The sequence below is a fragment of the Uranotaenia lowii genome, chromosome 1 (assembly GCF_029784155.1).
Source record: "Uranotaenia lowii strain MFRU-FL chromosome 1, ASM2978415v1, whole genome shotgun sequence".
Classification (NCBI taxonomy): Eukaryota; Metazoa; Arthropoda; class Insecta; order Diptera; family Culicidae; genus Uranotaenia; species Uranotaenia lowii.
This window is the reverse complement of record NC_073691.1, coordinates 100,230,016-100,244,829: the sequence shown is the minus strand read 5'-3', so window position 1 is coordinate 100,244,829 and position 14,814 is coordinate 100,230,016. Positions and strand designations below refer to the sequence as shown.

The following is a 14,814-nucleotide window of genomic DNA, read 5'->3' as shown; positions in this document are numbered from 1 at the left end:
CCGGTGGGGAGCGCGTGTTTTAGCCGATTCCAAAATTTAAAATTTTGCTAAAACTGGTATACCTAAAACCAATATTTAGACCTGAACCGTTGCAGGTGCTCTAACAAGCTAGTTGGCGGATATGAGGCACAGCTCCTCAAGCCATAATCACACAAACTACAACAACAACAACAACAACAACAAAATCATTAACAGTGTTTTAGATTAGTTCATGCCTTCCTTCCTCCATTTCAATTTCACGATTTTGTTCAGTGCACAGTCTCGCGGAAAAGTAAACAAAAACAGCGATTGTGAGGAACAAATTTCCAATCCAGAAATCCCATAATGCGATTTTGTCGGTGCGTTCATATGATGGCAGTAACACCGATGGTAGCCAGGTATCGATGCGGAAAGATAATAAGCTGGCCAACAGACACAGGAGGATAGAATGCAGAAAATTGCTGTGAAATTACAGGTAAGGTTGCAATTTTTCAATTGAAAATCCTTATAATTTTATTTTCTTAACATCTGGTTTCCCGTTGCTGTCGATCCCGCAGAAAAAAACGGAAAATCCAGGAGATTGAACCCTTGAACCGCCCAAAGAAGCTGCGCAATTAATGCAACTGCAGGGGAACGCAACCAGGGGCAAATTCTGCAACAACAGGAACAATTTAAAACGCCGGTCTTCTCAGCAATCGATTCCTCTTGCTCAATATTGAAGCAACAATAAAGTTTTAAACAAGTTCGCGAAAAGCAAAAAACTATCAAGGTAAGACTGGAACTATTTCTATATTGAGCTTCAACTTTTAACTAACTATTATGCACTTATTGTAGCCAACTTGCGTTCCCGGAACTGGATGCAATCGGTAGCTCGTACCGTCTCCCATGGTTTGGTGAGACAAAAGGAAACTATCTTCAGCTGCGGCGGTCCGATGAAGACCCTGGCGAATAGGAACTAGAGTTGAACCTACAAACTGTCCGACGTTTACCTGAAGAAGGATGTTTATTCGACCGGATGTTTGCAAGACCAGTGGAAGCTACGGATCTGTACGGTGAGTATCCAAATATTTAAGCTGTTAAATTGAATATTGACTTCTAGTTAAGATTAAGACTTAGTTTATTCGTAGAACAAGGTGACTGAACGAACCACGCAGCTGGCTGACGCCTGTTTCTCGCGGTCGCGAAATTTCGCCTTTATTAACCATTTTATACAAGTTTAAATATATTTTCCGGTCAAAAAGTTTTCGTTTACCGTTGAAAGTCGAGATAGAAATGTTTTTCAGTCGTACATTTCTGCCATAAGTGGTTTTTTTTTCAATTTTGCGGATCGGTTAAATCGTGGAATTTGGACTTTGCCTTTTGTGCTTCGTTAAGTTTTATTCTATGTTCATGTGTCTGTGAACTGATTAGTCGGACAGTGTGGATATTCTCACTAACACCATGAGCGGTCTAGATATTTGCAGTAGCTGTGGGAGAAATAACCCCTTATCTAAAAAAAGTGCAAGGAAATCGAAGAAGAAAGAAGAAAATTCGGAAAATATCAGCTGGATAAGTTGCGATTTCTGTTCAAATTGGTTCCACACTGAATGTGTTAGAATTCCATTGGCCCTTATCCCTGAACTAGAAAGTTTCCAGTTCTCGTGCGAAAACTGCTGCGTTCGTGGTAACCTGATTCCCAAACAATCCCCAAACACGGACAATCTATCCCATTCTCTTGTGGATCAAAATAAGAAAGTTGATGAACTATGTATACAAGTGGCTAAACTTAAAGAAGAACTTGATTCCCTCGGAAAGAATTACACGAAGCAACTCAACCAAATGCGCAATCTGATATTAGAAACCGATCGAATAGAAGACCGCCGAAAAACGCAGTGCAAGCTACTAGACAATCTAACACAAAAACTCGAACTGATTGAATCAGCAGCCAAGCTAGCTGACGCGAACTCTCGAAGTGTCAATAGTGTAAAAATTGCAATCAACAAAATTCCGTACAAGCAAGGAGAAGACGTGAAATCCATCGTGCAAACAATTTTCCAGATGTTGGGCATTCCCGACGCGTTTTCCCATGTTGTTGAGTGTTTCCGTATTCCTTCGAAGCCATCCAAATCGACAGACCGGAATATTACCCCTACAATAATCGTCAACGTTAGTAACAATAGCCTCCGAGACACCATTATGAAAAAATACTTCGAGAAGTTCAAGGAACTGAAGCTGTGTAATCTGGAAATTGGTGTCTCCTTGGAATATCGATTTACGCTGAATGAGGTGCTATCAACACGTGCTTTCCGGATTCGGAACCTTGCTCTAAGGCTTAAGCAACAAAAGCACATCCATTCGGTGTTTGTTCGTAATGGTAATATCTCAGTATGCTTACCGGATCAACGCCGTTACATTCGCATCGACAATCCGGAGCAACTTCTACAACTGGTCAAACGTGAAACTGACTGCGACGACTCGACAGTCTTCTTTGACGCTGCTGCTGATCTATCGCATTCCTCTATCACTTCAAATCACTAACCATCCACACTGTCCCATCCCAGTTCCCAATACTCCTTTTTCTATGCCTAATCTACAATCAACGAATCGCCTTCGAATTGGTCATCTCAATATACGCAGCTTAGAAAAACATGCAGATGGCATAAAGTTTCTCTTGAGCCGAAATCAATACCATATATTTGCTGTTACCGAAACCATGCTCAAACCTTCGTCACCAGTCGGCCCTATCCGTGTGCCTGGTTACAATTTTGTAAGCCATCCTCTTCCTGCCAGCCGTCGAGTGCGAGCTCATGGCGGTATCGGACTGTACGTGCAGAAAGGTATCAAGGTAACTCCACTGCTGAAGTCAACTTACGATCCATCGACCCCTAACAAACACAGATTCGAGTTCCTGGCCGCCCAAATCAACATCAACTGTCTCAAAATATGCCTGGCCATCGTGTACAACCCCTCATCTTCAAATCCCGATTTCCCTCAAGCTTACGAAAAATTACTGCTTGACCTAGTTGCTTACGAGTACGATCGAGTTTTTCTAATTGGTGACTACAACGTTAATGTTAGCTCCATTACAACAACCAGAAACCTTGAAGCGCTCAATCGTATACATTCCACTTTCGGGCTGACTATTCTTCCAACACCCCCAACCCGTATTACTGACACAAGCAGTACTACTATCGATCTACTAGTAACTGACCAGCCACAACTCGTACTCAAAGCAACCACCAGTGCGAATGACGTTTCCGATCATGAAGTCATCTACCTTGTAGCCAATTTACGCATTCAGAACCCAGTTCCTCAACATCATGGTCCGTAATTTCCGAAACATTGACATTCTCTCCTTGTATGCCGATTACCAAGAGCTCAATCTTCAAGCCTTATTCGATTCTGAATCTAGCCAAACCAAAGCCGAAATGACTACGGAACTGCTGCGCTCTCTACTCGATCGGCATGCACCAGAGCACCAAATCGTTGTGAGAGACAAGCGTGTACCTTGGTTGACGCGAGAAGTTGAACGCGCTGTTACTCTTCGTAATCTAGCCTATTCGCTTTACATACGTAACCCCAATAGATCACGAGGTGACGCACAGTGGATTGAGTACACAAGAACTCGGAACAGGGCTAACATGCTGGTTCATCAAGCCAAACGTAGTTTCGCAAATCGTCATCTTTCCTCTGACCTACCTGCTAAACAGTTGTGGAACAACTTACGTAGGGAAGGGATTCACAACTCCAAAAAATCGCAATCTGCCGAAGTGACTGATATAGAAGCGCTTAATGTTTTCTTTGCCGAAGGCCACTTGGAAAATAGACCTGACGACAGACCCATCCACACCGAAAATCGATTTCATGCGTCTCCGTTTACCAATACCATGAAGTTCAGGCATACCGATGTTACTACGATTTCTAGAAAAATCTTCGAAATTCAATCTAATGCTGTTGGAAGTGACGGAATCCCCATAAACTTCATAAAAATGCTCTGTCCTTTTGTGCTACCGTTGCTTTGTCATGTATTCAATGCGATCATTGACAGTGACCATTTTCCAACAGTATGGAAAAATGCAATTGTGACCCCCATTCCAAAAACGACTCACCCAGCCGACCCAAAAGACTTCCGGCCTATTAGCGAGTTACCGGCTGTGTCCAAAATCTTGGAAAAAATCCTGCTGGATCAAATCGCAGAGTATCTCGATGGATGCAACCCTGCTGTGATGGCCCGTTGCCAGTCAGGATACAGAAAACACCACAGCACCACAACAGCACTTGTAAAAGTCACCCACGACATCGTCTCAAATCTAGACGGAAATCGATGCACGGTAATGGTCCTCATCGATTTCTCCCTGGCCTTCAACAGCGTCAAACATTCACTCTTGAACGCTAAGCTTCGTTCTGAGTTTGGATTCTCTCCCGAAGCTGGAAACCTGGTCAAATCATTCCTCACAAGCAGAGTACAAAAAGTGAAATGCGGACAAACAACTTCATCCGAAAGGTCATTGGCCGATGGCACTCCCCAAGGATCGTGCTTAAGCGCTCTCCTTTTTGCGCTTTATATCAACAGTCTGCCAACCTGCCTCAAATGCGACTATCACCTTTATGCCGACGACCTTCAAATTTATACATCTGGCCCGGTGTCAGAGGTCGATCGTCTGATTGACGAAATCAACGCCGATCTTCATGCTATAGAGAGATGGAGCACACAAAATTTTCTCAAGCCTAACCTCAAGAAGACGCAAGCAATAATATTCTCGAAGTCCGGTTCCATAACTCCTGCAAACAACATCTTGTTTTGTGGTGTAAATATCACCCTGGAAAAGCACGTGAAAAACCTCGGGCTCCTGATGGATGAAAACCTCAACTGGAAGAAACAAGTAAACTCAGTTGTCTCCAGAGTTTACTGCACACTTCGAACCTTTCGCAACTTTAAAACGCTACTACCTACCGCCACACGACTGAAGCTTGTTCGTGCAATAGTTATGCCTCTCTTCTCATATTGCGACGTGGTATATTTTCCTGGATTGTCGGCCCAACTTAAAGAACAACTTCACCGCTGTTTCAAGTCAGCGGTTCGATTTATTTACGATTTACGACGCAGAGACACCACAGTGAACGTCCGGAACACCATCCTGGGACACGATCTTCCTGAACACTATCTTCAACGAATCGGCTGTTTTATGCGGAATGCCTACTACCAACTGCACCCGCCATACATACTGGACCATCTGCAACATACCCGGCAAGATCGCTCTAAGTGCTTCATCATTCCTCGTCACAGTACAACCATGAAGAGAAGTACACTAATCTATGGTGCATCTTATTGGAACCACATCCCACTCTCGACTAAGGCGACGACCACCATGGCCTCATTCAAGAGGGCACTAGACAGGAGATAATTTTATTTTATTTTTAAATCATTAGTTGCACATCCATTCCATTAAAGTGTCTTCCTTGACCTAGTCACTAAGTTATTTTGTAACTTGAAGGTTCCCGTAAAAATAAAAATCACAATTACAATTACAATTACAATTCTTTTTTTTAGATTAGCAAACGTTGGTGAAGCTATCTGTGGTCGCGACACAGCTGTATGCCATTTCCTAGCTTGAGTTCATAAATGATTCATGCTTGCTGGTCGGCATATAATAAAGCTAAACCGGATATGTTTATTGGCCAGCAATTCGTTTGAAAAAGCGACTTTTCGAGGGCGAATTGAATAAGGAATTATCGCCCAAATCGTATTATGCAGTTGATCTCCAGAGTAAGGAGCAAAAAAAATCTATGATATCTTCAGCTCTTAATTTCAAACATTGTTTTCTTTCAGGAAGCATAATGGGCTCGACAGATGCGATTGCAATTGCTTCCGTAGACTTGCTGGTTGAAGGTTGGGAAAAAGTGAATTTTGCGGTTGTTGCCCACGTCGCCAGGAGAGAATTTTCAAGGTGCAAGTTAGCCCTTTCGGACAAATAAACGAATTCAAAATTCGAAAAAATCAGGTAGTAAAAATATCGGTTAGTTTAATTTGATAATAAAAAATGTAATTGATAATGAAAATGAATAGTTTTTTTTATTCCTATGAAAACCGGCCTAGAATCGTATTTCAATTAAAGTAATAAACATAACATGCTACATAAAGTGGTTGGCAGAATCTTTTAATGGTATAAATCGTACAAGGCTACATCAAACCTCGCATAAAGTATCCCTTAAACAGTCGATCAAATGTGAAATTGCTTCATATCGTACAAGGGTACAACACACGCCTGATAGAGTGCGACTTAAGTCGCCAATCAATGTCCAAATCTCTGAACATCGTATAAGACTGCAACACGCGTCGCATAACAGTTGACTTAAAACGGCATTCGATCGTCGGATTGCTTCAAGTCGTACAAGAGCAATAAACACATCGCATAAAGTTGGATTGTAACTGTCAAACGTCCAAGAGTCGTAAATGTGTGAAAATCGCCTCGTTCAATGTTACGTACAACATACCATCAATGCAACGTAAGGTACCAAAGTAAATCAAACATCGTAATGCGATTTATATGACCCCGAATAGCAAAGACCATGGTATTAATATAACAGAACTGTGATTTTCAATTTAACAATAAACTTCATCCTTATTTCAAGATCCTTAACAACCTCCTTAAATTTTGAAACTACCATGGTTTTTAAAGTTACTGCGAAATGTATTGTTAATCCATAATGTTCCACAGTTGTCGAATGTGTCAGAAACAAGGGTATCACAGCGATTATCTTATGATTTTTGTTGTTACAGTGAACTTTATGGTAAAAAGATATTCCAAACCATTCGAATATTGGTAAACTTTTGCTTTTTTAACCTATTTCCTATTTTTCGTGTAATCGTTTCTCGGCCTGACGGCTAAAATAAATTTATCATGTACAGATTTATTGTTTACGCGCCATTATCCGGACAGTGGTCGACAATTTTATAGGAAACAAAAATTCTTACGGTGAGATCTTTCTAAAACTCATTTCGCCTTTTTTAGTTACTATTTTTATTTTTTTTAGGAGCAAAAAGTCGGTACAGCGTACGAGAATAGGACGTTCGGATGGAGTCGATTTCTCTGGTGAGTACTTTTAGTGTACATATTAGAGTAAAAAACTTATCGGAAATTGTTTTTTTTTTTAATTTTTCAGAAGCAGACGCAAATAGCTGACATCGGTCGCTCAGGCTTCAAACGTAGGCCGTATAAAATGGCTCAATTGGACCACATACACACATTTGGGACCTGCTGCTGGAAGATATGCTGGAGCCGTCTCGGGAGAATGAGGAGGAGGAGGCTCACCGAGGCGTCGGAACAAAGTGCCGATGGTTGAAAGTGACACAGTGAGTGTATCACAGTATGTTTAAAAAAAATCAAAGCCTTATTAATAAATAGTTAGATAATAGCCAGAAAAATAGTTTATTTATTATAATAGTTTTGGAAAGAAAATAAAAAAAAAACTATTTCACCATGAAATTTCACGGTCACGAGGGATTCTAAAAACTGTGAATAAACATTGATGTTCATCATCGTCAGAACGATGTAAATTCAACATAAAACGATGAATTTTACAGTTTCCTTGAGGAAAATTGGAAGCTGAAATAACCATTCACTTCATATTTTTGCAATTTGAAATGTATGGAAAAAAGTTGATTTTTTCATTGTTAAGTTGCTTAACAACCCCCTTTTTTCATGGTAAATTTTGCTAAAACCATAAATTTCACTGTCGAAAAATATGAATTTCACAGTACATTCAAGGTTTCATGTACCATGATTCGCATAGTTTCAATTATATAATTCACGGTTGCGTGAAAATGAAATTCATGATCTTTTCACAATGTTTTTCTATTCGGGATGTTTTCGAAGTCGTAAATCAGAAAATAGCGCAAACATGTACGTATATCGCCTCCACTTTTGGTAGGTATATGCTTTTTTCTATCGTCATATACGATGATTATTGTCGACATACATGTACGTATATCTTTTCATATACATACCAAATTGTTGGCTGGGATAGGACCACTGAAATTCGTACGCTTTTCAGGTAGGTGAAATTTTGTGTTTTGTTCTTCTTATTGATCAATGTAACAAAAAACTAAATGCACCTTCTAATAAATAATTTTATTTCCATTCTAGCGCCTGAAGTTCATCTCCCACATATAAGACAGCAGTTTTCGTACAGCAGCAACGTTATGTTGCGTGTAAACGGCGCCCTCGAAATGATTAGGTTATTTCCAGGGTCCTGGTCCGCCGGCTAAATCGTTCACCAGGCTTCCGGTGGCTTCCCTGCATGCCGTAGCGCTGGACCAACGGAAAATTATGCTGTACAGTTTCGATTTTCATCGTTGTGTAAGTACCTAATAAAATTTCAATGAATATAAGTTGAAAGATTGAATTTTTAAAATTATTTAAATCCGAAAATCCCCAAAATATTTTTATCTATGGGGTGGGTAAGGGTAGGCTGGTAAACGGTGGATAATGTGCAACACGAGACCCCATAGTGGTCATATCACCTCTTATTCACAACTCCTATCTCTACCTCCCCGTGGTGCCGGCTGGGGTGCGAGTAACCTAAGCGGAGATCGGGTACCCAACCCCGGTGGATGCTTTGGTCGCATGCAGACTGAGAAGGTGGCCGCACGCGTCTGTTCCCCATGTCAGGGGCGGCGTGCAACAACAACCGAGCGTCTGTTCTCCAGGTCAGGGGCGGCTCAAACAGCGTCTGTCTTGCAGCAAGCGGCTGAATTTATGAAATGCGGCTCCCGCCAGCTAAGTCCAAGATGGCAGCCCCATCGCGGGATAGGGACTTTAGGCTAACAACCTACTGCTCCTGATATCTTGTATTGTTACAGAAACTGAGAGAAGAAATAACCGATTTGGAACTTTGGCAACGACTTTTAGCATGAAAACACGGACTAGAATTGGAACTTGGAATGTTTTGACCCTTGCCCAGCCAGGAAAGCTGGCTCAACTTGCTAGAGAAGCTAGCCGCCTCAAGCTAGAGATATTGGGACTGAGCGAAGTCCGTTGGCCTAACACTGGAGAACACAAGACACAGTCCGGGCAAGTACTGCTTTACTCTGGCATACGAGGAGAACATGCTACTCGGGAACGAGGAGTTGGTTTCCTGTTAAGCCCGCAGGCCCATGCGGCCCTCATAAGATGGGAACCGATAAACGAAAGAATAATCGTAGCCAGATTCAGAACACGGGTTAGAAACCTTACAATGGTCCAGTGTTATGCGCCAACTGACGTTGCCGATTTGCAGGAAAAAGAGCAGTTTTACAGTCAATTGAACAGCGTGGTTGAGAGAATTCCGAAGGGTGACATTCAAATCCACTTAGGCGACTTCAACGCAAAGATTGGCTCCGATAATCAGGACCTTGAGCGCATCATGGGGCGCCATGGCCTAGGACAGATGAGCGAAAACGGAGAGCTGTTTGTAGAATTTTGTGGCAACAACAACATGGTGATCGGTGGATCGCTCTTCCCCCATCGACCAGCACATAAGGTCACTTGGGTATCCCGAGATGGCCGAACAGAAAATCAAATTGACCACATCTGCATCAGCCGAAAATGGAGAAGGAGCCTTCTTGATGTCCGCAACAAGCGAAGCGCAGACATTGCATCTGACCATCACCTCGTCCTTGGCGAGATACGACTGAGAGTTGCGCGTGTCCAACGGCGCGAGGAGAAGGTCGGGTGTCGATACGACGTCCGCCGGTTGGAGAATCCAGAAGTGAAAAGGGCATACGTTGAACAGCTAGAATCCCGAGCCTCGGAGCTGCCGACAGACGGAACAGTCGAAGAACAGTGGTGTGGAATCAAGAATGCCTTTATCACGACGAGCCATGGTACTCTCGGTAAAGTTTGTGGAAGACGAAGTGAATGGATGTCGGATGAAACCTGGAGGATGATCGATGATCGGAGAAAGGCGAAAGTCGGAATTGAGCAGGCATGTACCGGGTCAGCCAAAGCAGCCGCCCGCTTACGATATGCGGAGCTGGAAAAGGCAGTTAAACGAGCTTGTAGACGAGACAAGAGAGCCTGGACAAACTCCCTAGCCGAAGAGGGAGAAAGAGCCGCCGCCATTGGAGATATCCGATTATTATATGATATTTCTCGCCGCCTTAGTGGTGCAAGGACTAATGCAGGAATGCCGCTGAAAAACCGAGCAGGTCAGCTGCTGACAGATCGAACAGATCAGCTCAAGCGTTGGACTGAGCATTTTGATCAACTTTTCCGAGTTACAAATAGCAATGGCCAACAGAACCCGCAGCTCGAGGCGCCCACAGTAAGTCGCATTAATGGCGTCAACTCGGAAGCGCCCTCGCTGGCTGAAATAGAAGCGGCAATCAAGAACATGAAATCCAACAAAGCGCCTGGAATCGATTGCATTCCTGCTGAAATGCTCAAAGCCGACCCTGCCTTGTCAGCACAAATGTTGCACCGTCTTTTCGCTGACATTTGGGATACTGCAACATTCCCGGCCGACTGGATGCAGGGTATCCTCGTAAAGGTCCCAAAGAAAGGAGACCTAACAGAGTGCGGTAACTGGCGTGGCATAACTTTGATCTGTACAACCCTCAAAGTACTCTGCAAAGTGATCCTGAACAGGATCCAGGAGAAAATCGACGCTACACTCCGACGGCAACAAGCTGGATTCCGATCCGGACGATCATGTGTGGACCACATCACAACGCTGCGAATAATACTGGAACAAATCAACGAATTCCAGGACTCTCTTCTGCTGGTGTTCGTTGATTTCGAAAAAGCATTTGACCGACTGAACCACGAAAACATCTGGGCTGCTCTTAGACGAAGAGGGGTCCCAGAGAAACTAGTCCATCTCATCGAAGCACAGTACGAGGCATTTTCGTGCAAGGTCTTGCACGACGGTGTCTTGTCCGAACCAATCCCGGTAACTGCTGGAGTGAGACAAGGATGTATTTTATCACCGCTACTTTTTCTCATCGTAATGGATGAGATCTTGACTGGATCGATTGACTGTAGACCAAACCGAGGATTGCCGTGGAATCCTTCAACCATGGAGCAACTGAACGACCTTGACCTGGCAGACGATATTGTTTTGCTCGCCCAAACACAACAAGACATGCAGAGCAAACTCGATGACCTCACCGAAAGCTCCAAGGCAGCAGGTCTCAAAATCAATGTCGGAAAGACCAAGTCGATGGAAATCAATACAGGAAATCGTTCCAATTTCGTGGTAGCTGGACAACAGGTTGAGACAGTGGAGTGCTTCCAGTATCTTGGTAGCCAGATTACGCCTGATGGTGGTACCAAGAAGGACATCGAAACCCGGATCAGAAAAGCCCGATTTGCGTTTGCGAGTCTCCGAAACATCTGGCGGTCACGCCAGATCTCTCTACGAACTAAGATCCGAATCTTCAACTCAAACGTCAAATCCGTATTGCTGTACGGGTGTGAAACTTGGTGCACATATGCGGTGACGACGCGAAAACTGCAAGTTTTTGTGAATCGCTGCCTGCGGAACATCATCCGCGCTTGGTGGCCTGGCAACTGGATCTCAAACGTTGAACTTCATCGCCGGTGTCATCAAAAGGCGCTAAAAATCGAGATTCGAGAACGTAAGTGGAGATGGATTGGGCACACGCTGCGAAGAGATGAAAACGAGATTTGCAGAGAGGCGCTTGACTGGAATCCAGATGGGCATCGAAGAAGAGGCAGGCCCAAAAGCTCGTGGCGGCGAAGTCTAGCCGCTGAAATCCGCACAGTTGACAAGAACCTTGGCTGGCAGCAAGTGAAGACGCTGGCTCCGGATCGCCAGCAGTGGAGATCTTTTATCTCAGCCCTATGCGCCGGTCAATCGGCGCTGGACCCTTAGGTAGGTAGGTAGGTAGGTAGGGGTAAGGGTAGAAAAAAGCTTTGAGGTTATCGCCTCTCAGCAGTTTTACGGTAATATCTTATAGATTTTTTCTGTATGTTATATGAGGCCATCAAAAAACAGAAATCTTAGTTAAAACGGTTCGTACACCGATTTCCGTAACAGTTCGATTAACGGTTTGGTAAATCGTTTAAAATATGCCTAAACATGTTCATTCTAGAAACAGTTCAATGCGCTGAAAACGTTATTCATAAGCGTTTTATAAACCATACCCTAACTGTTCCTAGAACAGTGTCTCCATATATAGGTTTTAATAGTTTTAAACAGTAACATAACTTAACGCCATATTCAACAGACCGTCGTTTTGGAATTCAAGATAAGTGCAATGTTTTTTATTGTTTCAGATATCATTTTCTAAACGTTTTTTTTACACTGTCTCTAATCGTTTTATAACTACTACAGGAACCGTTATGTAACAATATTTTCGTATTCGGGATTGCATCGTTCAATTGCGGTATGTTAATTGTTTGCAACTTCCGTAGGTTCAAGGGCTTTCGAAATCATGGTGGAAAAGTTGATCCTACTTTGCCAGGCCTGCCGCTATCCTGATGTTGCGTTCCGTCTCAATCATACCACATGTTAATGATGGGAGGTCACCAAAAGACAGTTCTTCGAGCAATCCGCATAATCAAATACCGTACACTGAATCGCCTTGATTATTTGGTTCTGATTACATTAATCGTCACGATTCGTTTTGCGACTTTGCTTATGGTGCCTTTGCTAGGAATGATAAAAAGGATTCTCAAAAGATACGATTAATGATAAAAAAAAAAGAAATTTCGCGCTCCTAAATGTAGCGTGTCTTCGCTGCTGCTGTCAAGTCTCGTAAAAAAAACACCGCATGCCGTTAAAGTTTTGGAAAAACCCTCAAATTTGACCAGAAACCCCGTAAAATATTCTTGAAAGTACTAAAAACTAAGCGCATCGAGGCCGACAACATCGCAAAAGTGAAGGTAAGTTAAAAAACTGTTTTTTATAGTGATGATTTTATTTTTTCTACCCCCCGTACAGCTAGCAGTAAATACGTGAAAAAACTCCAGCATCCAGCCGGACAAACGCCGAGGTCGAACCAGTTCCAGCGCCAAACAATGTGAACCTATGCAGAAGCAACCTACATTCACATCAACAGCAGCAGTAGTACTTTGGCGGAACATCATCGGTCGTCCAGTTCCTCAATTATGTTTGCGACCTCACCACCAATCACAACATTCCGGAGGTTGCAGGATGGGACAAACACCACAGCAGCAGCCACCATTCCCATTATCATCACGAGAAACGAACCAGCTTATCAGCAGCAGCAGCGGTCAGTTTAGGCTGGTACAGTTTTTTCACGGCGGAAGTGCACTAGGCCCGGAAGTGGCTCAGACGGCGGTCACAATGAAACATGGCTAATGAACGGAATCCACCCAGTATACTGCAAAAAGAACTCCCTTGCTGTAAGTATCTAGCTTTATTTCAATTTCTTTCGAATCCCCTTATATTGTTTGTATTTCATACAGTGCCGGATCTCTTAACACAAAATTTTGCAATAAGTGGCATCTGCTGGTTTGTTGGTAAAAACGATCACAAACTTCGGTATCACCAAAAAGACGAGCAGGAAACTAGGATTTAATTCAAATTGTGGTGGTCCGGAAGGGAAATTTTTCGGTATTGAAAGCAGAATGGCTCGGAGTATTTCTTTGCACCTCGGATCACAGTACCGGAGGAGCCAATATTTTAATCAGTGGAAAATCACAAGCGGAAAAAGGAGATCTTAACGCAGCTAGCTAAGTTCCATGAGTGTATTCATTTCATTAGAGGTACTACTTAGGATTACTAAAGAATCAATAAGATCTGTTTTCCGTCAGGGTTTTAGAAGATCTAAATTAGTATATTTTTATAATAATAATAATAGTAAACCATATATAAATTTACCTTAAAATTGAAATAATGTAGTCTAAAAGAATTTAGATTGATTTACTTCCCGAATAGAAAAACATTGTGAAAAGATCATGAATTTCATTTTCACGCAACCGTGAATTATATAATTGAAACTATGCGAATCATGGTACATGAAACCTTGAATGTACTGTGAAATTCATATTTTTCGACAGTGAAATTTATGGTTTTAGCAAAATTTACCATGAAAAAAGGGGGTTGTTAAGCAACTTAACAATGAAAAAATCAACTTTTTTCCATACATTTCAAATTGCAAAAATATGAAGTGAATGGTTATTTCAGCTTCCAATTTTCCTCAAGGAAACTGTAAAATTCATCGTTTTATGTTGAATTTACATCGTTCTGACGATGATGAACATCAATGTTTATTCACAGTTTTTAGAATCCCTCGTGACCGTGAAATTTCATGGTGAAATAGTTTTTTTTTATTTTCTTTCCAAAACTATTATAATAAATAAACTATTTTTCTGGCTATTATCTAACTATTTATTAATAAGGCTTTGATTTTTTTTAAACATACTGTGATACACTCACTGTGTCACTTTCAACCATCGGCACTTTGTTCCGACGCCTCGGTGAGCCTCCTCCTCCTCATTCTCCCGAGACGGCTCCAGCATATCTTCCAGCAGCAGGTCCCAAATGTGTGTATGTGGTCCAATTGAGCCATTTTATACGGCCTACGTTTGAAGCCTGAGCGACCGATGTCAGCTATTTGCGTCTGCTTCTGAAAAATTAAAAAAAAAAACAATTTCCGATAAGTTTTTTACTCTAATATGTACACTAAAAGTACTCACCAGAGAAATCGACTCCATCCGAACGTCCTATTCTCGCACGCTGTACCGACTTTTTGCTCCTAAAAAAAATAAAAATAGTAACTAAAAAAGGCGAAATGAGTTTTAGAAAGATCTCACCGTAAGAATTTTTGTTTCCTATAAAATTGTCGACCACTGTCCGGATAATGGCGCGTAAACAATAAATCTG

The 14,814-nt window shown here is 42.3% G+C and overlaps 1 protein-coding gene and 2 long non-coding RNA genes across 9 annotated transcripts in view; 2 read left to right on the top strand and 1 right to left on the bottom strand.

Annotated features, from left to right (window-relative positions):
• Positions 1–14,814, bottom strand: part of LOC129748042 (uncharacterized) — a 160,071-nt gene that overhangs the window by 107,187 nt on the left and 38,070 nt on the right. Inside the window, exons 3-4 of one of the 7 annotated variants that reach the window (XM_055742565.1) lie at positions 14,628–14,686; positions 14,204–14,554 (exon numbers count right to left, since the gene is read on the bottom strand). The exons of 5 other annotated variants lie outside the window; for them this stretch is intronic. In XM_055742565.1, coding sequence (XP_055598540.1) covers positions 14,538–14,554; positions 14,628–14,686 — 76 coding nt within the window. In that variant the 3' untranslated portion in view covers positions 14,204–14,537. Of the gene's footprint in view, positions 1–14,203; positions 14,558–14,627; positions 14,687–14,814 lie in introns of those variants that run through there. One more of the 7 variants, XM_055742559.1, reaches the window with a different exon arrangement.
• Positions 174–5,959, top strand: LOC129748186 (uncharacterized). Its single transcript, XR_008737675.1, has 5 exons — positions 174–454; positions 537–748; positions 814–1,031; positions 5,510–5,725; positions 5,789–5,959. It is a non-coding gene; the product is annotated as an uncharacterized LOC129748186 (long non-coding RNA).
• Positions 12,546–14,805, top strand: LOC129748163 (uncharacterized). The gene is made up of 3 exons (XR_008737662.1): positions 12,546–12,848; positions 12,907–13,331; positions 13,395–14,805. It is a non-coding gene; the product is annotated as an uncharacterized LOC129748163 (long non-coding RNA).